At 43.7% G+C, this 24,510-nt stretch overlaps 1 protein-coding gene across 4 annotated transcripts in view; it reads left to right on the top strand.

The window, feature by feature from the left end:
- The window catches only part of mtmr3 (myotubularin related protein 3), a 401,420-nt gene that overhangs the window by 3,565 nt on the left and 373,345 nt on the right, over nucleotides 1-24,510 (top strand). For 2 of the 4 annotated variants that reach the window (XM_083784545.1, XM_083784543.1), the window contains exons 2-12: nucleotides 806-879; nucleotides 3,236-3,303; nucleotides 7,169-7,258; nucleotides 10,787-10,903; nucleotides 17,922-18,004; nucleotides 18,994-19,160; nucleotides 19,995-20,091; nucleotides 20,560-20,673; nucleotides 21,486-21,715; nucleotides 23,306-23,437; nucleotides 23,625-23,736. In XM_083784545.1, coding sequence (XP_083640671.1) covers nucleotides 3,301-3,303; nucleotides 7,169-7,258; nucleotides 10,787-10,903; nucleotides 17,922-18,004; nucleotides 18,994-19,160; nucleotides 19,995-20,091; nucleotides 20,560-20,673; nucleotides 21,486-21,715; nucleotides 23,306-23,437; nucleotides 23,625-23,736 — 1,145 coding nt within the window. In that variant the 5' untranslated portion in view covers nucleotides 806-879; nucleotides 3,236-3,300. Of the gene's footprint in view, nucleotides 1-805; nucleotides 880-3,235; nucleotides 3,304-7,168; nucleotides 7,259-10,786; nucleotides 10,904-15,422; nucleotides 15,447-16,640; nucleotides 16,844-17,921; nucleotides 18,005-18,993; nucleotides 19,161-19,994; nucleotides 20,092-20,559; nucleotides 20,674-21,485; nucleotides 21,716-23,305; nucleotides 23,438-23,624; nucleotides 23,737-24,510 lie in introns of those variants that run through there. The other 2 variants (XM_083784542.1, XM_083784544.1) reach the window with 2 other exon arrangements.

Below are 24,510 nucleotides of genomic sequence, written 5' to 3'. Positions count from 1 at the left end.
TATATATGGCTGAAGATGGCTCACTCAATATAATTGATGATGGAAATGTATCAAATTGTTAATAAAAAAATATTAACTTGTCTGGCTTACTGCCTATGCCTATATTTTTGTTTTGTTTTTTAGTAACATGGCTTTCCTGAAGAGGCATATAACTAAATTGGGGAGGAAAAAGGGTAAAAATAAATAAAAAGAAGATGCATTTTCAGGTCGAGATAGCCATTTCATTAGATCAGATGAGAGAACACATGCTGTACGGGTAATATGAAATTTGTAACCCTCCCAAAAATGTATTTTCTCTTTACTAAAGAGTTGGAGCGACGGGAAGATCCCTATTAGCAATGATGTTTATTGTGAGAATATAGGGTTTTAACTTTTTGTTTCAACAAATCTTCACAGTTTTTAATAAATCACTTAACGAAGGTCAGAGGATGGTAATGGTATTAAAAAGTCTCATTAGGGTTTCCAATGAGAAATGGTAGACTTTACTTTTTAAGCCCACCGTTTAAGCAGAAATGATGTGTTTTGAATGTTCTATTTGTGAAGGTGAAGGTTACATGAGACCACATCAGTGATTGATTGAACCAGGGCCACCGGCTGGCTAGACTGTGTTGTAGACAAATAATTGTCAAAAGTCTGGCTTCTTTCCATTCCACAAACCTTTTTTTTTAAATTGCTAAATCTCGCACACTTAGGTTTCTTCAACCCCCACACTAGCACTGCTATATTTACAAATAAAATGTGTTTTAAATTAAAGCATTTGTTCATGTCTAGTCGTTCTCATCTATTTGCCTTGGTTTCCCCACAGATTTCCATGTCCTCCTGAGACGTTCAAAACGGGATCTTCAGGGATAAGTCATCGTCTGTTGCTCGTTGTCTGTGGTGAGTTCTTGTAAACCCGGCAGAACCAGAATATGGATCACATGACTCTTTTTGTGTGCGGTCCTTCTGGTTTCTGTTGTGTTGTTTGTGTGACACAAACACTTTCCTGCCCTCTCACATGATGCCACAGTATGATGCACTTGCTGAAAGAAATGAAAAAAGAAAATAAATATACTGTAGTGTATATATATATATATATACACTACAGTATAGTGACACCCCATATATTATATATATATATAGCGCCTACCCAGTGTCCCCCTGAGTGCCTCCCCAGTGTCTCCCCAGTGTCTCCCCAGTGCCCCCTGAGTGTCTCCCCAGTGCCTTCCCAGTGCCTCCCCAGTGTCCCCCCAGTGCCTCCCCAGTGCCTCACCAGTGTCCCCCTAGTGCCTCCCCAGTGTCTCCCCAGTGCCTCCCCAGTGTCTCCCCAGTGTCCCTTTGGCCGCGCGCCAGAAGGTCCCCCCGTGCCCAGCACCATGCCAAAGCTTTTTCCTGCAGGAAACACTGTATATATATATGGGGTGTCACAATTTTGATTTAATACCAGTTTCTCAATAAGTAGCTTGCATTAATAATGACAAGTACGGTCATGGACTATACAGACGGCCCCTACTAATTCATTTTCAATGAGAGCTGAGTAAGCAGGTAACGCCTGTCGTGATCAGCATGCTGTGCCCATAAAGATATTTATTAGGCTACGCATAGTCGCATACACAACAGTCAGTACCGGCTTTGTCGTCTTTGAAAGGTTTTCTCAGGATCAGCCCATTTGTCATTTTGATGCTCATGATAATTGAATGTCCATGTGTGATCACACACACACACACACACACACACACACACACACACTTACACCTTCAGGTCTAGATGTATGTCCTCACATGCCTCAGACTATGGGATACTGAGAGTATGCACATGTAATATGCCCTCAAGGCTAGAAGTTTAGAGTCCTCACATGCCTCACACTGTTTGTATGATGCCTTGTGGGTTATGTAGATATCTATCTATATAGGTACACAGATATACCGACACACACACACACACACACACACACACACACACACATACGCACACAGTATATGCCCCTTCAAGACTAGAGTCTTAACATGCCTCATAATAGCTCGCTAGATGCAGGGTGAATTCATATATGCCTTAAAGGGGCTATTCTTGCCTCTACCTTGACATTTTATGTGGGATTTATTGCCATGCTAGCCAGTTAACGACTGCCGGTTATGGCCGCTTCTGAGGAAATACGAGCCGTTTGTGTACATATAGTACAGTTATATGAATACAGTATATATATATATGCCACGAGGTTGCCTGACCTGAAACTCCAGTCAGCCCTCCTTTCACCATTTGAGGTCTTCCTATAATTTCCCCATGTACAGATGGAGTCAAATATAATGTCATAGGAAGCAGCTAGCCAGCTACACTGAGGCCACTTTTCCACCGGTTGGTTCCCAATGGCAACTGGTTCAGTTCTTTTTGGTTCTTAGTCCATGAGACTTTTATCACCATGAAACTTCCCCAATTGAGTACTTACACGAAGACAATGATTTATTGTGTTACAAACTTTACATTTTAAAATATGCAATTGAGGCATTAATCGATGCCTCAAAGCAGACCAGAGGTCGTTCCCTGATGTCATCGCTAGGGACACATGCATCAGTAAGCAGGAACTGGGGATGGCAATGAAGGACCGGGAAGTCTGGTGCGGCCGAAAAATGATGATGTGCTGTACAACACATTTTCTAGTACTGATTGAACCCGTGGCAATCACTAAGCTACAGTATTTTCAGAGTAAATATTTATTCATAGGCTTACACTAATACACTTGGCAAATTATCTGTTTTGTGACATCCAAAAACATAACTGTTTGTGTTTGAGATACGTGTTGGATAAAAATCAGCTGTTTCAGTCCAAGATAAGTATTGGTTTCATATATCAAAATTCAAAAGTAATCATTTTGACATTGATACTCTCCACAACTGGGTGTGCAACAGGCAAACTGCAATTTGTGTCATAGCTTGGCTCTTAAACGGTGGCCTAGTAACCTTTGTCAATACTTAGCCTTTTTTGGGCACAATGGTGTTATCAGGTTATGTTTATATATTGTACCTAGATATGTGGTTAGTAGGCAAATAGTAGCTCAGTGCAATAAAGACAAATACTGTATACTTAGCTATGCTATCGGTTTGAAAATACAAAGTTCTCATTCACGTAACAAATGTAGCAAACTCTCTGCAGTGGGGAATGAAGTAGATGTTTACCGTTTTATGCAATTTAGCATGGAGTGAAGAGCAGACAATGCCACAAAGATGACATTTCTCCCTATCTCTCTCTCTCTCTCTCTCAGACTGAGGGCCCGGAGAGGAAAGCCCGGCACTTCTTCCTGGAAGACCCACACTCCTGACAGGGGCCATGGTAAAATCTATTCTCATGCTTTCTCTCTAGACTAGAACACAGTGTTTCTCACACCAGATAACACATTACAGGAGGAAAAAATACTAATATATATATTCTATTTGTATCTTCATGTATTGGTGCTCTGCTCACTATTGGTTCACTTCAGGGGAAAAGGGCACGCTCAACTCAGACGGTCTTTCAGGGTTCAGAAGAGTGAGAGTGTGGATTTTATTCTGCTCACTATTTGACCACAGTACCATTTCTACCTATACCTATATCTGATCACAAAAGAACATCATCTTCATATTAACCCATTTTGGGCGGGAACCCCTTTTGGTGTTAGCATCATGTCATGCTTTAGCTATTGAAAAATAGCAGATCTACAAGCTCATAGCGCGCCACCGAGTGAGGAATGCTTGAAGTGGTCCATGAACTCTACTTTGAGAGCTCCAACTATAGAATAACTGTCCTGTGGGTCGTGTGTTGCAGTCTGCACAATCGGAAACTGTTCATTGATTTTTGACTTTGTTAATCAGTTGTGCTCGCCGGGAGGAGGCAGACAATTGTTTCAGCAGACAGGCCACGACACGGTGTCAAAGTCCCACTCTGTCTGCTGCTGCCCCGGCAGAGCAGCCTTCACGTTTCTCCGCAGAGACATTTTCTTATTCAGGAAAAATAATAATACTGAAAGCAAATCGCAACAATCATTCATTTCTTGAGTGTTATTTTCAAATTGCAAATCCTGTATATAAACTAATTTTTAGGATGAGTAAGGTTGTGAATTCTAAAGAATAATTCCAGTTCTTCTGTGCCCTAATCAAGTGCCCGATAAGTTGTATGTTTTTATTCAAACTGACCGTAGCCTTTTTATTTCGTAGAAAAACACATGATTTCTACAGAAAATATGCCTGCATTGCTGCAGTCACACAACACACAGTGTCATTTTTCTTTTTGTCAATGTCATGCTGCCCTATAATGTTATTTAAGGACGTCAAGTCAGTCAGCGCTGAAGGCAGATAGTCAGGTCATGTGTGTGTGACAGTTCCTTTTCCTCTCGCTGGCCCCATCACCCGTCACCCTGCTCTGATGCTCCGTCCAACCACAGCCTATGTGTGTGTGTGTGTGTGTGTGTGTGTGTGTGTGTGTGTGTGTGTGTGTGTGTGTGACAGCTTGGCTCGCAGTCCGACAACACACTGGGTAATGCTGAGCCAGCAGGACACACTGTGCCCCTGACCCATTATCTGCCATCTCTCTCAGTGGACCACCCTAATCTCCCTCTGTCCAGCCAGCCACTAGTCTACTGCACAGACTCTTTGGATAAACTCTTTAGTCACACTCTGATTATGATGGGATGTAAAATGGATTATTATTATTATTATTATACATTTTTATACCGCTATGGAAAACCAACGTGTTATGTTATTTCCAACGTAACTGCTCAACGGAAATTCTCAAGACAGCAGAGAGGGAATGATAAGCATATCATTAAAAAATCCTTAACTTGACATGAAAATGTAGAGGTAAAAACAACCAGAGACCTTTTTGCCGTCACAATGCCATCTTTGCTTACAAGTTACAACATGAGTACAGTACAGTACACCCTCGTGTGAAGCTGAGTTGTTACATTTTCCTTGGAACATAAGATGAATGCCTGTGATGACTAAATGATGATGGTTGTGCTTATTGGTAAATTTACATTTCACAGTTGGGTGGAGTGCAAATACAATGTTGTAGAACTGTAATTCCAACTCCACCGAGCTGGGTTGGCAACGTGGCATGGCCAGGACGTTAAGTCGTGGGTGAGGAGGAAGCTCTGGGGAAACATAACGTTTCATATTATTAATGGCGGTTATGCCCACACCCCTATGGGCAGAAGTGAAAGTGCTTTTGGATGTCACGGTGGCTCTACAGAGAGGCCCCTCAACTTTTCCAATTTGGCTTTGATTTGATATTGTGTTCATGATAGTCATAGTACATTCTTTTTTCTTCTCTTAAGAATTGGGCCCCTCCCTTTCATTTCTGAGCAATTACTGTGTGTGCAACAAATGGTGACATTTGAGGCCCCTCAATGTGCGATTGGAATTTGTTTGGCATTTCTAACAATCATCCAATCAATCCAGGGAATTTTTCTTTTTTTTTTTTTTAAGATTTTTTTTTTTTTATTGATTTTTTAAGGGATAGAAAGTAGGCTGACAGGAAACGGGAGAGAGATGGGGGGATGACATGCGGTAAAGGCCGTGTCGGGTCCGGGAGTCGAACCCGCGGCACACCGCGACTGGATCACCAGTCCGGTGCCCAGACCGTTACGCTACGGCCTGGGCCAATCCAGGGAATTTTTGATTGTGTGACCTGCAGTTTAAGAATTATCGTCCAAAACATAAACCATTCAAAGTTTAATGCCAATCAGAGCAGCAGTTTGCAACATCCGCTGCGCACGCACGCACGCACACACACACACACACACACACACACACACACCCACACCCACACACACACACACACACACACACACACACACACACACACACTACTTCAACAACGTTAGGAGTCATATTTTGTCATTTTTATAAATTGCAGCATAAAAAAAATCCATTTAATTTAGTATGGTTATAAAATGGTTATATTCATGTATAAAATATATCTGAAAGAAATAAACACAATTCTAAATCTTCTGACGAGTTATACAAACAGTGCAAAGTATATGCAAACAAAGTAAATGAAATAGCACCAAATTACAGTACAGTAGTGCGTCCATGGGACCCCCAGAAAGGTCCACGGATGGGTCCATTATCAATAATCTGCGTTTTGGGATGCAAAATACACCCTATTAGCATCACTGATACATATTTGTGTGTGTGTGTGTGTGTGTGTTTTAGGGAGGGGCAATTCATTGGTCATCACATCGGTATCGGCTGGTATTGGCCTTAAAATGCTAAATCGGTAGCGAATCGATATCAAAATAATATTTCTGTTTTAGCAGATATTTCATTTTATAATAATTAGGTTGAAACATAAATAGAAAAGCCTGAAAAGGCTTTTTGTGATGTTGAAGGCTGCAAATTGTTAGCCTGGTTAATAAACCAGACCGAATCAGCCATTGGCAAAAGTAAATTGCCTGCCGGCGGATTACGGTCTGGAGAGGCTCAATTGTACGCCCATTTCCTACACCAGAGAAATGGGGCGGCCAATCGGGACACAGTATGCAGTGACTTTCAATGCTTGAGACCTTTGACTGACAGTAGCTCTGACCAATTGCGTCAAAGAGAAAATGTTTCAACCCGCCCCCCCTGGAAATGAAATCCAAGCTGAGCCTCCCCAGACTAATATCCCGCGGTCCGTGCGATATTAGTCTGGTTTATTAACCAGGCTAGCAAATTGTATCAGTGTTTTCTGGGGAAGCTTTCAAAAGAGTCAACAACTGTTTATGGTGGGCCCAACATTTCAATTACGGTGCATCCCTAGTTTTGGAATAAAGAGGCATTCAGTTGTTTATAAGCCTTTTTTTGGACTATCATTATAATTTTTTAATACAGAACATACTTACATTAATTATATCGAATATCGATATTGGCCAAAATGTCTCATCGGTACATCCCCAGTTTTGTTTTAGGACTACGTTGATTGCACTCTGTTACAGGCACCTCCCTAGGGAGGACCTCCCTAGGGAGACAATTGAGAGGCCTCCTAGCCAGATGCCCGAAACGCCTAAGCTGGAATACTGCAACCAACATTTCCCATACTATACATGATGCCGGGTGGCCATCTTGCTGGGTTTCCCACCCCCAAATATAAAGTAAAAACAAAATATCCGCCATTTCAATATGGTCAACGGAGTCTTGACTTGAAGTTGTGACTTTTGTTTGTGTCATTTGTGTCTTTGCAGGAGGAGGAGGGGCAGCAGAGCCTGGAGTGTATCCAGGCCAATCAGATCTTCCCCAAGAAGTCCCCCGTCCTGGAAGAGGAAAACCTGCAGGTAAGCTGCTGGATTCAGGATTAATTCATTAATCCCCCCCCCGCCCATTGTTTGTACTGGAAAGCCAACTAGAGCTGAACAATGATCACGTTGGTAATATTGGATGCCAAAACAAAAGTGTAATAATAAAATTGTTGATCATCAAGACAAGACTAATATTTGACGAGTGTAATCAAGTCTTCGTCTTTGTCTTCTTTCTACTTTATTGGCATGAGAAAACATACATAAGACAGTTGAAAATGGGGAAAGTATATACAGTTGGAGGGGGCTACAGCATTGAGTAAACGGAGCTATGTAATCAGTGTTGTCATTTCCCTATGGGATTTTTATTACCGCGGTTATTGCCGGCCCCCATACCGCCGGCGGCACTTCTATAAAGCCAAAAACAGGAAATCATCATAAAGGAGGTAAAAAGGGGGAAAACGTATACAGTGAGGGGGGAAAGGGGTGGGTGGAGTCAAGGGATTTACATCTTAATGACAGTTGGTAGGGCGTTTTGTGGCATAGGAGTGAAATTAATTTAGGTGGACCCTCTTGTAAACAAGTGTCCACTCACAGTTAACAGTCTTTGTATTTAGTAGTTGTGCTTGAAATGTAGTGTAATTCTGCAAACTGTTAATAAATATTTTAATCAATCAATCAATCAATCAATCCTTGTTTGTGCCGAATCTGGGTTTAACATGGTTTTTTGAACTCCCTCTGGTGTTGTTGTGTTGCTGGCATGATTAGACTGACTGAGCGTCACTGTTTATTATGATACACTTTTCATTTCATTAAAAAGAAAAAAAAAAACATTTTTATTTTATTTTAACCACGGTAATGAACCCGATACCGCGGTATGCGTTACATACCGGCGGTATGGTGGTATTGCGGTTATTGCACCCAGCCCTAGTGGGAACCCCATTTGGTGTTTTAAACATTATGTTATACTTTGAAAAATATTGAAAAATAGCAGATCTACAAGCTCATAGCGCCGCCCTACGAGCTTGTAGGTCTGCTATTTTAGAAAAATCCTGAAAATGTAGTGCAAATCTTTGAATATATATTCTTTCCGAGCAAACGTTTTTAACTCAAATCTTTGCTTCTGGGGGGGTCCCTGGAACAACATATTTTCAGATGGGGGTCGGCAGCCAATTACATAATAATTGACATTGACATGAAATAGTTTGAGAATGACTGACATAGAAACATAGGGTTTTTCAGAAAACTGTCAGGATTTAGAAGGCATTTGTAGAATCGTCCTCGGCTCTAAATGGGTTAAACTCAGGTTAAACTGATATACAGTACTGATGGAGCAGACACATGATGAAATGATTATATGGGCTCATTTCCTAATAATGATGACTCAATCAGGCAAGCTGGTACACTTACCCTTCTTGAGATTCTAACTCATGTCTTCACCTAAGACTTCCCAGTAAGTGACAGCATTGACACACTTCCACGGAACAGTGCACAAAACAAATGGTTTACCGGTAGTCATTTAGTGCACTGTTCCGTGGAAGAAAATACAAAATCTCCTCACTTTGCTACATTACAAAATGCATTGGTCAGGGACCACATGCAATAACTTCACGGACCACCTGTTGATAAAGAGACACTTCCCTGGGGGTCTTTAAGTGTGTAATATGTGGTTTTAGATTTTAGCAGTGAGCCCAGTGTCTCTGATGCACTAGGCTCACTTACTTCCTGGACTACTCCGTGTGTATCTTTTCTACGTCCGAGCATAGACTAGCCCCGCCAGCCTCTGATTGGCCTACTGACACTGCCAGCCTTACCAGAGTTTCCTCCGAGGTGGAAGATACATGCTGGATAGTCTGCCGCGAGGTTACTCTGTGGTGTAAATAATAATACAAGTAATAATATAAATAATACAAGTACGATATAATACTAAGAGAATGACAGCTTGGCACGTGCGACAGTAACTTTTATTTTTGAAAAAGGAAAACTAATATTGTTTATGCTCTTGGCCTGTTTATTTGTATCCATGTGTAAACTAAAAAACATTATTGTACTGTAAAAAGGTCTCTTTTCCCGTGATCTTTATATATTTTTAGTATAATATAGTTTACTATACACTAACACTTACATTTATAACACAGCCAAATCAAATCATAGTACATAAGTGTCAATTATTCAATCAAAGCAAACGGCACAAACAATATTAGTTTGCCTCTTCTACAAAACATTAAAGTTACAAGTTATTCTCTTGTACGTGTATTATTTCCCACCACTGAGTACCCTTGCATCTCGGAGGACAGGCAAGACGGGCAGTGTCGGTAGGCCAATCGGAGGCAGGCGGGGCGTTACCATGCCTATGCTCCGACGTAGAATAGATATACACGTTGTCTCAGGAAGACAGCCCTCTGACATGTCTGAGCTCTATACACTTTCATATCAGTCACTGTCTCAATTTCAGCCTAATGTAAAAAAAAGAAAATACATTTTGGATCTGAAAGTTTGTCCTATCAATCCTAATGATAAATAAGTAAGATTGATTACTCTATTTACAGTTTGATGTTATTTTTCCCTTTTTTGTATTCCTTCCCTGTATCAGTGTTGATTTCGTCGACTAATACTATGACAGAAAATGTTTGTCGACTACCCTTTTTCACTGACGAAAACTAAATGGAAACTAAGCTATGATGACTAAAAGTAAGACTAAATATATTGACAATTTCGTCAACAAATAAAAACTAGACTAAAATGTTTGCAAGGGACTATGGAACACTCATTTTACACTTTGTTACATGCTGAAAATAGCCGATCTACAAGCTCACAACACGTCGCAGCGCAACACTGTTGCGCAACACTCAATGTTATTTTCCGGTGAGATGTCATCGAAAATGTTCCCACACATTTTGCCGACGAGATGGAAAATCTTAACACGTGAATAACTCTTGATCTAAATCATTCCGTCCAATTCTAAGAAAAGATCATGTGGTCCCGTCGCTAGTCACGATATAATTAATCATACCTCCCGTTGTTGTCGATCGCCTCAAGAGTGTTTTGGTGGCCCAGGCCGTAGCGTAACGGTCTGGGCACCGGACTGGTGATCCAGTCGCGGTGTGCCGCGGGTTCGACTCCCGGACCCGACACGGCCTTTACCGCATGTCATCCCCCCATCTCTCTCCCGTTTCCTGTCAGCCTACTTTCTATCCCTTAAAAAAATCAATAAAGGCGTAAGCCGCAAAAAAATATCTTAAAATAAATAAAAAAAGAGTGTTTTGGTTACATCTAGCTACTTCAGCTACATCTGGGATAACATCCGGTCCGTCGCTAAATGTGCTCCGCTGCTATAAATCGCTGGGCGCTATGATTTAATGGATTAAATAACCCCTGGGCGTTCGGGGTGTTAAGTTAACACATTTTAGTCGACAAAATCAACTGTAGATTTAGTTGACTAAAATCTTATGATATTTAGTCGACTAAAGCTAGACTAACACTAAAACATTCCAGGTGACGAAAATATGACTAAAACTAAATGAAGTTTCATTCCAAAAATATAAATGTCTCTGTCTGCTGTGTTAGGTGCCCTTTCCTGAGCTGCATGGAGAGTTCACAGAATACGTGGGAAGGGCAGAGGACGCCATCATCGCTATGTCCAGCTATCGCTTACACATCAAGTTCAAAGAATCCATTGTCAATGTAAGTTGTCAGAGAGAAAAGGTATTTCAACTCAACTCATTATTGATGTTCGAATCCCGTCTCCTCCTGTCCACATGTCGAAGTGTCCTTGGGCACTGAACCCTACATTGCCTCCAATGCGTCGGTCGGTGTGAGCTTGCCACCATTGGTGTGTGAATGTGGGAAGTGAGGACGCTGGCGTCGACTGTTCGCCGCTTCACCTCCCAATGTATGAATGAATGAACCATTGTAAAGTGCTTTGGGCATTTGGAAAAGCGCTATAAAAAATGCAATTCATTATTTACAGGATGAAGCATTACTTGTTGTTGTTATGCTTCTCATTTCTAAGAGTCCTTGCAGCAATTCTTGGAGAATGGAAACCCTCTTCGTGTGGGAATTACAAAACACCTGGCAGTATATGCCAAATTGTGTGTAGAGAGCACATTACAAAAACATGCGTTACCTTTAACTTGTGGCACGCAGTTAGGACACATGTTTTCCTTAACCGTCTTCCTGCCATTGCCGAAGCCCTTCGGCAATTGAAGCATTAATTTGATATTAACGCTTGCTGCCATTGCCGAAGCCCTTCGGCAATTGCCCTTTATTAGTGCATATGATTGATCAAGCCATAATGCTACTCACGTTAGCCGGTTAGCTAGCACTGTTGTTAGCACTGCACTGGATCGTTCATATTAATTCACCGTCGCCATAAGAATCCATTCTATCCGTTTCTTTCAATCGCCTGTATCTCCTATTCCTTGTCCCAGATGGCATTTTTGGTCAAAACAGCGTTTCTTTGACGGCACGAGCCGACGTTGTGGAGTGCAAAAATGTACCGGCATTTTTCGATCATGTAAACAAAGGTTGTCTTGGCAACGTAAAGCTGGCAGGGATAAGCTCACTTCCGGTTGAGGCAAAATGTGGCTTTTCAAAATAAGAGCTCAAATTAAAAAAATGCTGGCATGAATTAGGTCCTAATTTCTCAATAAATGGCAGCAGTAAAAGGGTTAATATCGCCCCAAAAGTCCTCTTCACATTGATGAAGTGCTTTTCTATTTCCTGCTAGTTGCACATGACGTGCACAGCCATCTTGATTGTGTCACTTTCACTTTTGGCACACAGGCCATGTGTTAGCACCAGGGTTAATTGGACCTGAATGAGGCCCTAGTTCTATCATCTAGGCTTTATTCACATCAAACGGAGAGACTCACACATTTCATGATGCCACAGTGAAGCGTTTGCATCACATGGCAGCTGTTTGGGTGCTCAGCAATCTGCCAGAGGGTGTGGGAGGAGAGAGAGAGAGGGTGAGAGATAGATAGAAAAATCTAGTAGCACACAAATTATTTTAGGAGCACGATGAAAAGTTATCAAATAATGTGTTTTTGAGGGGCGCTAGCCCCTCCTATATACAGCTTTAGTCCCCACACGTCTCAATATTTTCCATTGACAATGAACGGAGAAATTAGGTCAAAATTCCAATAATTATGACGTAAATTAAACCATGATGTATGATGATAAGAGTGCCCCTCACTTCACACAGGTGTGATTTGTCTTTAATAAAGTGATATGAGGTAGGGGCAGGCAATATGACAAAATATTATATCACAATATATTTTCAGAAATGATCACAATATTGATATTCATCTGGATATCATATTTCTTTTATATAATCAATTTGTTTTTATACTGATAGACTATTAGTTTGGTATGCAGAATTGCAGATAGATAGATAGTCAATTCATTTTATGAATGGATGGACAGACAGACAGACTATCCGTTTTTATCTTGCTGTTCCATCATGTGAGTGTGACATTTAGACAGTGCAGAGGCTACTCAATGGTGAATTAGTATTGTAACATTCTCCTTGGCTCTGACTGCTTCAGTTCAGACAGAACATCGGACATATAGGCTACACCTCGGCGTGGTGGAAGGAGGTGGTGGGGGGATCTTTGCCTTTTTTACGTTGCTCGTTATGCAGGCCAGTGAGGCCACTGACTAGCTCTGGTCCATAGCTCTAGACTAATGCGTTGCATTTAGAGTTATGGACCTGAGCTAGCCACTGACTAATAATATATCCAGCCAGGTCGGTCATTCGTATTGCGCTGCGCACACGCTTTTAGCGAGGTGCTAAGCAAGGGTTGTTTTGGTATACCAATCAATCAGTCTACTCCACGTGCGTGTGCACGTGCACTCTTTACGTGCGCAGCTGCACGCTGTTTCATGGTTAAAAGTTATATCAAGTGATGTTTTAACATTACAAACTTTCTAAATAACTTTAGTATTCAACGTGTCGGGGTCCTAGCAACTCCTTCTGTCTTCTGTGCTACCCTGCTGCGTTCGCTCCGCTGCTCAGTGCTGACGGGGAAGAGAACTGAGCAGCAACACAGGGAGGGGCGGGGCGGTGGGAGCAAAGGGGACAGATCTCCAAATGAACGCCGCATTGAGCCTAGGGATGCGCCGATCCGATACTCGTATCGGAGATCGGCGCCGATCCAGGCTAAAATTCTAGATCGGGAATCGGTGGCAATGGGCCGATCCATTATCCGATCCAGTCAGATGCCGCTCCGTTCTCCCGTTGGAACTTGAGACATGCTCCTTCCCAGTGCGCACACACAGTCAAACAGCCCCCTCGCTCCCTCAGCCCTCTCCCTCCTGATCCTCGAGGGAGAGGAGGGGCTCGGGCTGCGCTCAGTCACTGTGCACTACACTAGTCTGTCACTTCTGTCCCCCCGCTGTGTTCTTAACTTTTTTAGCAGGTCGCTCGTATTTCTTTATGTAAGATAAAGAATCCGATGAACACGGAGAGCCAAAGAGGACAGTTGCCAAAGCCTCCAATCAATTACATCCTACTTGTTGTTGCTGTTCCTCATGTTAGCGATAGCTGCTAAAGCTATCAACAGTAGCCTACCTACACAACATTGCTAGGCTAGCAAGCTAACGTTGCAGCAAAGGGATCGTTGGTGTGTGTGTGTGTGTGTGTGTGTGTGTGTGCGTGCGTGCGTGCGTGCGTGCGGGGATTCCGAATATTAAAATAATAATAGTAGTTTGAGTATGCTGGCCCACAGTAGCTACAGAATGTGCGTAGGGAGAGGGAACATATGGGGCTAATGCTGGCAATGATGCATTGAATAATATCTGAATAGAACATTAACTAGAGTTATAAAAGGAATAGAAACCAAAATGATGTGGTTGACTATCGTCAGAAATAAATTAAATTGTGGTTGTGCTTTACAACTTTCCTTTTATGTGTAGGCCTAGCTGGTTTATAATCCATAGTTACTATGTATAATAATAATAATAATAATAATAATATACATAGTAACTATGGATTATAAACCTAAAATAATAATTATTATAATAATTATAGGCATAATATTATTATGCATAGTAACTATGGATTATAAACCAAAAATAATAATTATAGGCATAATAATAATAAAACCCCCTAGTGGCCAAAGACGTAATCTGCGTATTAAATCAATAAAAACTATGAAAGTGCATAATACTGCACAGCTTTTATTTGTACTTAGAATGTTAAACCCTCAGAAATCGCCGTGGTTGACCAATATTATTAATCCACGTGTTAATAATATATTATATTTTTATATATAATATAATATATATAATAATGTATTAAATACATTACATTATACATTAGACATAGGGTATCGGATCGGTACTCTGGATCGGCAGATACTGGACCCCCATGTATCGGAATCGGTATCGAATGCCAAAAAGCCGGATCGGTGCATCCCTAATTGAGCCTCGACACGTTGTTAGCTTGTAGCTCTGCTCTTTTTGGCGAACGACACCGCCGTTCAGAAATATAGATTTAGGTATAGAACCGCGACTATAGAATGTGCACTTGCTGTAGACAGAGACTTCTCTTTATCACGATTGAATGGTCAAATCAGGTAGTCGCACCTGTGCGACAAATTTAATTTTACAACTCGCACGGTGATATTTTTTGTCGCAAATGCGAGTACCTAGTCGCACTGTCGAGCCGTGTGTGTGTGTGTGTGTGTGTGTGTGTGTGTGTGTGTGTGTGTGTGTGTGTGTGTGTGTGTGTGTGTGTGTGTGTGTGTGTGTGTGTGTGTGTGTGTGTGTGTGTGTGTGTGTGTGTGTGTGTGTGTGTGTGTGTGTGTGTGTGTGTGTGTGTGTGTGAGCTATTGAGGGCGTGTTGGAGAATGTGGATAGGGCAGGACGAGCATCGAAGCCCTTTTAACAAGCAGCCCAGGAATTTTGGCAGCAGCCAGATTAGGGATGTAGATTAGACTATGAATTAAAACTTCCGCGGGATGTAAGAACGTCAGGAATGTGTGTGTGTGTGTTTAGTCAGCAGCAGCAGTAGCAGCAAGCCCAGTCACACAGTCATGCGGCATGACCAGTTTTAACATAGCACATTTATTGACGTGCTCCCTACTAGTTAAAGATCTCTTGTATCTCAAATGGGATTTCACATCTGTGTAAATATAAAGGTAAAAAGTAAAATGTTGTAATTGTTCCTTGTTCTGTCTTTTGTTTGTTTTTCGCATAGCAAAATTGTTGTTGTGAGGTGTCAGTAAGTACCTAGCGTCTTTGCACAGCGTGGGGTGGTTAACAGCGTGCGTGTGTGTGTGTATTTGTGGCCGTCTCGTTAACCTGCTGATGAGTAGAGGCAGTAGCGGTGTGCACTCTTCCCCAACCCGTTTGTGGTAAATGAGCTGTGGATAAAAGACTTGAAACACGAAAGCAAAACATGCACCCACCCACACAAAACAAGGTGCTATCTCTTAACACGAGGCGCTATCTCTGTATACGTTATTGTGTATTATATACCGGTGTGTGTGTGTGTGTGTGTGTATATAGCAGCTTGACAGGCTCACAAGGAAGTTGCTCAAGAGATGACCTTGTTGGTCAAGTCATTGCAATAACGTTTTGTAAGCTTAAATCCAGTGTTTGTTATGTAATGTCTTCCCCTTTTGTGTTTCAACGTGCTGATGATTGCCTGTCCATGATCCTGCATGGCTTTGGACTCGACTGTGTGTCAAGAACCGCTTTTATTAGCTTGCGTTAGTTAGCGGGACTTAGTAAAACAAAGTAGTCTTGCTATTTCCCTGCAGTATTCAAAATATGCTCACGAGTCATAAGCACATTGCCGGTCTGTACTTTGGATAGAATTTGCTTAGAAAATATCATTAACATGATGGCACAGATCAGCTCCACCGGTGTTCCTGTGTTTTAGTGTTTGTTTTTAGGAACGGAGATAGTCTTATGTTTATTGAGCGTTCGGGGAGATGCTACGTTACATAACCTTCCATGGAAATGCCCAGTTTGCCTTCACAAGAAGTAACCTGTATGACTGGTTTGCATCCTACCAGTTGTTGGCAGCATGATGCAAACTATGCTATTGAGGTCACGTTGGAAAAGATCATCACTGATTCTTAGTTGGCACGATGGTGATTTGCAGTGCATCTTTCAAGTACATATAAAGTGTAGAATAGACCACTACTACTAACTCTGCGTTTGTGGTTATGGGTTTCATGCTGCCTGGAGTGGATGAACTGCATGCATTATTTGGCTGGTCGTTGATACATTTTGCAGCCTAGTTGTTTTCAGTTGTTCCTCTGCAAGGGAAGGGAGACTATAATTGCCGTCTATAATACGTCATTTCAAATCCAACGCTCTAAAGACGTCAGTGTTTTCAGTGGTTTACTACGGAGGCCGCTCTACCAAACCTGTGAGTTCATCTAAGGCTTCCGGATCAGAGGGCAACCGGGAAAAAAATCTAAACCAAGCCGGGACATTTATCGGATCGATTGAGTTTCACAAAAAAGGTATTTTTTGTGAAGAAGTTGTTCATTCAAATGCCGAGAACGGAACTAAAGAACGGACCATGGCAGAAACACACTTTGTTTCCCTGATGAAAGTAGAGACTCTTCTTTCTCTTGAGATATTTCTATGGGTCTTGAAAGATTGGTAAGAATGCTCAACAACGCTAGACACACAGACGCATAACATGGATTCACTGGGGAGGAAGCGCCAGTGCATCGATTTTATGTGTCTGGCAAAATAAACGCTGGCAGTGGCTGCAGACTGTCCTAGAGCAACTCTGGCAGTTAATGAGTTGTTAAGCACATGGTAAAAAAGTTTTGGCATGTAGCCACATCTAGCAGCTTACAAGCAAGCAGGTAAATTGCCTCGTGATTTACTTAAGTATACCTATTCGTTGGAATAATAAGGACACATGGACAGGCTTAAAAGTTAAAACCAGTGCATTTCTGTCTCTATACTGTATCCACCAATTGGCCCCGTGACACCTGTCCCCCACGTTTCATCCGTGTGAGGAGAAAGAAAGTTGTCCTGCAGCGCTAACGTGGGTCTCCATATCAGATTGTGACTTTTAAGCACCCGCTCCGAAATGCTATCAGCCCATAATCACCAGTAGGTTACTCACCAAGACCATGCAATGGAGCACGTAAGTAGGCTCTACTGGAGCCTATACTGGCTGCGATGAGGAGTCGCGGAAGTTAAATTACCTTAGAGTATATATGAATAGAGAAGGCACCCAGAGGAAACACTGAGGCGAAATGGACATAGTGGCCGGATTTGATATTGCAGCCTGGCCCCAAACACATGAACGCGCTGGTCCGTTGACTATCATTGTGCACATTCACAACGGCAGCACGCTCATGCGCGTTCAACGGCAGCGCGTTCATGTGTTTGGGGCAACTCAATATTGTAATCCATCCCAGAATGCACTCTGTTCCTACCCGGAAGGAGGAGTGAAATCGCCTCATGCGCTTTTGAGCAACTTAATGCAAGTGGATGGAAGGAGAACTCGGATGTCATCTCTATTCATATATACTCTACTCAATAAGCAACAAATGCTTATTGACCTACATCTACGGCAATGGCGCTGAAACCACGTCTCTGCTCCAGTAGAGCCTACTGGCTCCATTAACTGGTCTTGATAAGTAACCTGCTGGTTCATATGGGTTCTTAACACTCAAATCTGCTACTTTATGTTGATCTGTGCCTTCTCTTATACTCCCAGGTCCCTCTTCAGCTCATCGAGAGCGCAGAGTGTCGCGACATGTTCCAGCTCCATGTCACCTGCAAGGACTGCAAAGTTGTCAGGTATCAGTGAGAGAAAGGGTGTGTGTGTGTGCTCGCGCGTGTGTGTGCGTGCGCGCGCGTGTGTGTGTGTGTGTGTGTGTGTGTGTGTGTGTGTGTGTGAGAGAGAGAATAACGTCACTTGTCTGTCTGTGATGGCGTGCAGACCTGAACAATATGATGGACGCAGATTGCGATGCAACGCGTTATCATATTATGACCGGCATAATCACAGAACTTCAGAGGTTCTGGAAGGTTTCCGGTTCTCGAGGAGGATTCATTTTTGGACATTTTTACCCCCTCATCCTCGTGACAACAATAAGCATTTACTTACAACCTTACATTTAGATGCCATTGGAACTATTTTGTATTAAAACCTTTCAATCAAAGTGCTACCATATTTTCGCAACTTTTATGCAAGTCTTGAGTCTGTTTCATTTCTCTCCAAAAGCCCTCTAATATGACACATTCCATAACACTAGGCAAAAACTAAATCTGAATTATTTCACAGACCCCCTGGCTATGGGTTGCGTGGACCCAACTTTGGGAACCGTGGCACTAGATCAAAGTGTTCCAAATAGTTTGTTGTCTTTGTGAATTAATAAGGTTTTGGGTATGTATGAGAGATACAAATAAATAAAATTGGGTGGTATTCATCGTTGCTCTTGGTAATCTCAATAAGCAACAAATGCCTGCATGATAATAGGGCTAATCAGGTTTTAGTATGCATTAGGGATGTCCCGATCACGTTTTTTTCCCGATTCCGATCATTTTTCCGATCAGTTTTCACAAAATATCTTGAATATTTTACATACATACATACGTATTCTATCGCAAGCTGTCCTACATACATTTGCAAATAAGAATCTGGCATATTTGAACTCAAATTGCCGATGGACAAGTCTGTTCAGCCGTACTACCAAATGATTAATTTGGCCTCGCAAAACACGAGGGTAACAAAACGCTTTCACGTGACGGTTCCTCTCTCCGTCCCGTCCCATTGCTGCACACAGGTGTCAGTTCCCCACCTTCGAGCAGTGCCAGGAGTGGCTGAAGCGCCTGGCGGCCGTGGTGCGCCCTCCCTCTCGCCTGGAGGACCTCTTCTCGTTCGCTTTCCACGCCTACTGCATGGAGGAGTACGCTGGGGAGAAGGAGCAGCACGGAGAGCTGTGTAGACCAGGTGCACTGCCGACACACACACACACACACACACACACACACACACACACACGCACACGCGCATGCCCGCACGGACAGTACAGTGCAGTACCACTCACTTCGGACGGGTCTGATTTTCTCTGTGTCAGTCTGTATCTCTCCCTCCCCAGTGTTGATTTTGACAGGAGAAATTTATTTTAGTTTGAGTCTTTTGAATAGTTTTCATTTAGTTTTAATCACATTTTAGTCACCTGGAATGTTTTAGTGTAAAGGTCCCCCCTGCACACTGCTGTGTTTTTCAGATTTTTCGAAAAACGTGTCCGGTCTGCACTCTGCAAGGACCTTTTAGTCTAGTTTTAGTCCACTATATATCATACAATTTTTGTTGACTAAATCTACAGTTGATTTAGTCGACTAAAATGTATTTTGGCGGGCCTGTAATGATGATTTTATACTTATACGTCACGTTGCGAGCTTGCAGATCGGCTATTTGCAGCATGTAACCAAGTGTAAAATGACTTGTCTTTTTCTCATACTTATACTGGATCTCTTGTCCCACTAGTCCCTTCCTAACATTTTAGTCTAGTTTTTTATTTGTTGACGAAATTGTAGTTTTCATCTAGTCTCCATTTAGTTTGTCAGTGAAAAAAGGTAGTCGACGAAATTTTTTCGTCATGGCATCAGTCGACGAATTCAACACTGCTCGATCTCGGTCCACCCGTATGTTTGCCTTTCCGTCCTGCACCCGCCTGGCGACCTCTTGCAAGTCCTCGGATAACCTTGCTTTTCCACTGCTCTGCTCTGGTCTTATCCATCATCATCATCATCATCATTATCATCACCTCCTCTGCCGCAGGTGAACACGTGACCTCCTGGTTCAAGAACGAGGTGGAGCGGATGGGCTTCGACACCCAAAACGCGTGGAGGATCTCGGACATCAACAGCAAGTTCAGGTATTGGCCCGTCCTGTGGTGTTCTTCATTCAGCGCTCCACTCCACTGTCCCGTCTGCACCTCCCGAACACCACCACCACCTCACTCTATAACTCCCCCGGCTAGGAGAGTGATCTCTGCCGGGCCCCTGTGTTTTTGCTGGCGCATGGCACAGGGTCAGACTGTGTGTGTGTGTGTGTGTGTGTGTGTGTGTGTACTGTGCTCTGCTGGTGCTGAGCCCTGTGTGGAGATAAGGGGCCCGGCCCAGGATTAGGTGTCCTGTGCAGGCCGAAGCTCTCTCCTACTCTCCCAGTTTGTTGTCATTCACTTCCCTTCTCTCTCTCTCTCTCTCTCTCTCTCTCTCTCTCTTTCTTTCTCTCTCTCTCTCTCTGACCCCTCCACTCTGCCCCTCTCTCTCTCTCTCTCTCACTCTCTCTCTCTCTCTCTCTCTCTCTCTCTCTCTCTCTGTCTGACCCTCCACTCTGCCAGGCTCTGTTCCAGCTACCCTCAGCAGCTCCTGGTGCCAGCGTGGATCACTGACAAGGAGCTGGAGAACGTGGCTGCCTTCCGATCCTGGAAGAGATTCCCTGCCGTGGTTTACAGGTCTGTCTGTGTGTTTTGTCTCTCTCTCTCTCTCCCCTTCTGACCGACCTTGGCTTTGGGTAGTCTTGTGTATAGCCAGACAACTATTCCACAATAACCTCTGAATGCTATATAGAGTCTGGAACTACACCTCCTGAATGTAGTGAATACCTCAATGTGGATAAAACTCTTATACAAGTTGTGTGCCACTATAATTAACTCCCCAATTGCCCAGAACGAAGTTCACTGTCCTTTCAATTAGTAACACCCAGCTCCCAGGACGAAGTTTTATCCAAAAGACAAAGATTATTTATATCACAACCGATCACATTGCTCCACAGCCTAGGAGCGCCTGTTGTGCAATACTCCATGTTTCGTAACAGTGGGACGTCATCGAAAATGTCCCCCCCCCCCTGTTTAGCTTACGAGAACGGAAATCTTAAAACGTTTAATAACTCGCGATCTAAATCATCCCGTCCAATTCTAAGAAAAGATCCTGTGTTAGACAGCCCCCCGCTGTCCAGTCGCTAGTCGCGTTAGATTTAATCATACCTCCCGTTGTTGTTGATCGGCTCTAGAGTGTTTTGGCTACATTTAGCAACATTTTCCCATGTATGCTTTAGGCCATATCATACCCTCATCTAAGTTGTGTTGCCATAGCATCATGCCACATAAGCACAAAGCTATACTCTCATTCTGGAATTACATGTCACCTCTGATGTAACCCCCCCCCTGCAGACATTGAGTCTGTTGTTGCTGACTCACTGTCTCATGGCCTCTCCCTCTCTCTCTCTCCCTCTATCTCTCTCTCTCACCCCCTCTCTCTCCTCCAGGCACCAGACCACGGGAGCAGTCATCGCCCGTTGTGGCCAGCCCGAGGTGAGCTGGTGGGGCTGGAGGAACGCAGACGACGAGCACCTGGTCCAGTCCATCGCCAAGGCCTGCGCCGTGGACGGCAGCTCCCGCAAACACCTGGCCAACGGCACCAATGGCACCAACGGTACCAACGGCACCAATGGTACCTCCTACAGCAATGGCACTGACCTGCCCGACACAGATTTCGGTGAGTGTCTGACTCACACAGGGGCATGTCTTTGGTCCGACGCGCATTAGTCTGACACCCTAACCCCAAAACCTAACGTAACCTCAACCGCACACGGCCGGGAAGCACCACGGGGGAGTCTTAATCGGACATGCATGTGTCTTAACCCGGCCACACATGTTGTCGGACTGTTGCATGTCGGACCAACGTATGCGCCCTGACTCAAACACGCTTATAGCATGCACAATATGCATTGAAGCAATGCCACTGCATAATGTGGGCAGTTAAAGATGGAGTGCCACAATCTTTTTACAATCTATTTTTCCAGTTTTTCATGTGTCTATGAGGTGACAGTACTTCATTAGAAACCCTGGAGTTGTTTTTATGTGCAATGGTGTAATAACTTTGTATTTAGGGTTTCTTCCTGGAGGCTGAACCCTTGACAGTCAAACGGGCCAATGAAGTAAACAGTAATATAGTGACACCACACTATCAGCCCCTCCCCTAACCCCTCCCCCTTTATCATACAACTACAGCTGTGGGTGCGGCTTCAGTTCAGGTGGATCACCACCCACCAGGTAATCCAGGCATACTTAATGAACTGGTGGGCGTGTCCACATAAAAGCATGATTTTAACAAATACTGTACACTTTTTGGAAAATTCTTCCCCCTTATATTGTAATAATACCTGATGATCATGTTTTAGGGTGGAAAATTTTTAAGTCATCCACATCATCCAACATACATACATGCAAAATCCAAATTGCACTGACATGCCTGAAACTGTTTGTTTACACACGCACATACGCGCACACACAATTCATACTAAACCAGCGGCATTGACAGGCCGATAACACAGAGCTCACCACTCACCCGTTGTGTCACAACATGCACCTACCGTCACATGTACACAATACTTCCCGCAGCAGACATGTCTGTGCATTGACACAGAGCAGACACATACTTTCAGCCCGCATCTTGCTATCTGTTTAGAGAGAGTTGCAGCAGACACCGTTCAAGAAATGTAACCTGTCAGGGCCTGTCTGATGGAGAGAGCTGTTGTCAGAATGAGCACACATGCACGCACACATGCACATGCACGCGTGCGCACACACACACACACACACACACACACACACACACACACACACACACACACACACACACCCACACCCACAGGCACATACGCACACAGATATCACAACATTCCCTATGTCATGTGGAATCTCAAATGGATATACAGACTGCTCATTTCCTTACGTGATGTTTGATGTTGAATGTGGAAGGTCTCCAAGTATCAAGTGCTGCCATGTCTTTAATTCCATTCCAAATAACCATCATCAATCATAGTTGTAGCCCCTGTCTCTCTCTCTCTCTCTCTGTCTCTCTGTCTCTCTCTCTCTCTCTCTCTCTCTGCTGTCATTTGTGTTCCTTTATTGTTAGCTGATATGTTGATCTAGAAACGGAATGTACAACAGCTGTTGGGTACAATAAAGATTACAGAATATACTGCACGCGTCATGTATGCATCTCACCCTGCTCCTGTTTTCTAGAATCGTCCTTGACCAACAGCTCAGTGTTTTCACCCTGCTGCTGTTTTCTGTTTTCTAGAATCGTCCTTGACCAACAGCTCTGAGGTGGAGACACTGGCCATTCAGCCCCACAAGCTGCTCATCCTGGACGCCAGGTCGTACGCTGCGGCCGTGGCCAACAGGGCCAAGGGCGGAGGTTGCGAGTGCCCAGGTCGGTGCTTCTTAACACCCCGAACGCCCGGGGTTTATTTAATCCATAAACTCAGAGCGCCCAGCGATTTATAGCAGCGGAGCACATTTAGCAACGGACCGGGCGCTATCCCTGACCACTAAATTAATGCAAATTCCATCAGGATAACGGCTTCAACCAATGCTTGTGTTCCTCCCTGGTCCTCCAGAGTACTATCCCAACTGCGAGGTGGTGTTCATGGGCATGGCCAACATCCACTCCATCCGCAAGAGTTTCCAGTCCCTTCGTTTCCTCTGCACCCAGATGCCTGATCCGGCCAAGTGAGTTTCCTAACCCTCCAGCGGCGCCTGTCTTATCTTCTAGAGCTCCTCCTCGTGGCAGTGGTTCTAACCCTCCAGTAGCGCTTGTCTTATCTTCCAGAGCTCCCTCGTGGCGGTGGTTCTCACAAAGTTTTAATTTAAAAAGCCTCCGGCATTGCGGCCGAGCTACACCAAGCGCAGGTGCGTGTAATACGCGGCTACTACGCGAGCCCCGCATTAATACGCAGGCTTTAAGTGTGTGTGTGTGTGTGCGTGCGTGCATTTGTGCGTGTATACTATATACTCGCACACCAAAAGCCTGGTGTAGCTCGGCCGCCAGGCAACGGACCCCCCCATAAGTCTTGAGTGTAATGGTACCAAATGGACCTGCAAGTATCCAGTTGGTTCCATTCGTACACTCTCAGAGCTGCAGACCTCTTAGGGCCCATTTGGTTCCCATCTATCAATCATTTAGCTAGGGGACCCCTTGGAAACCTAGGATCCCCGGGCTACACTTTTGAGAACCAAGAGCCAAACTTTGAGTCCTAACCTGGGTAACCTGGATGCATGATCCCAAAGGTGTCCAACCCATGGTTTCAGTAGCTCTAGTAACTAGCGACCGCATGTGTTTCGGCCTCTGTTGTACATCTGTTCCCGATTTAGGCGGCTTGGCAAGCTCTCGGACTACAACAAGTCATGTCTTTCCATTTGTACTGTATGGGATTCCACTGCACAGTGAAGTGTAATTGAATCAGAGAGCACCATCCTCGGATCAAAAACTATTGAGAGCACTCT

Source organism: Protomyctophum parallelum (assembly GCF_964188405.1).
Source record: "Protomyctophum parallelum genome assembly, chromosome: 15".
Taxonomy (NCBI): domain Eukaryota; kingdom Metazoa; phylum Chordata; class Actinopteri; order Myctophiformes; family Myctophidae; genus Protomyctophum; species Protomyctophum parallelum.
This window is presented reverse-complemented; position numbering and strand designations above follow the sequence as displayed.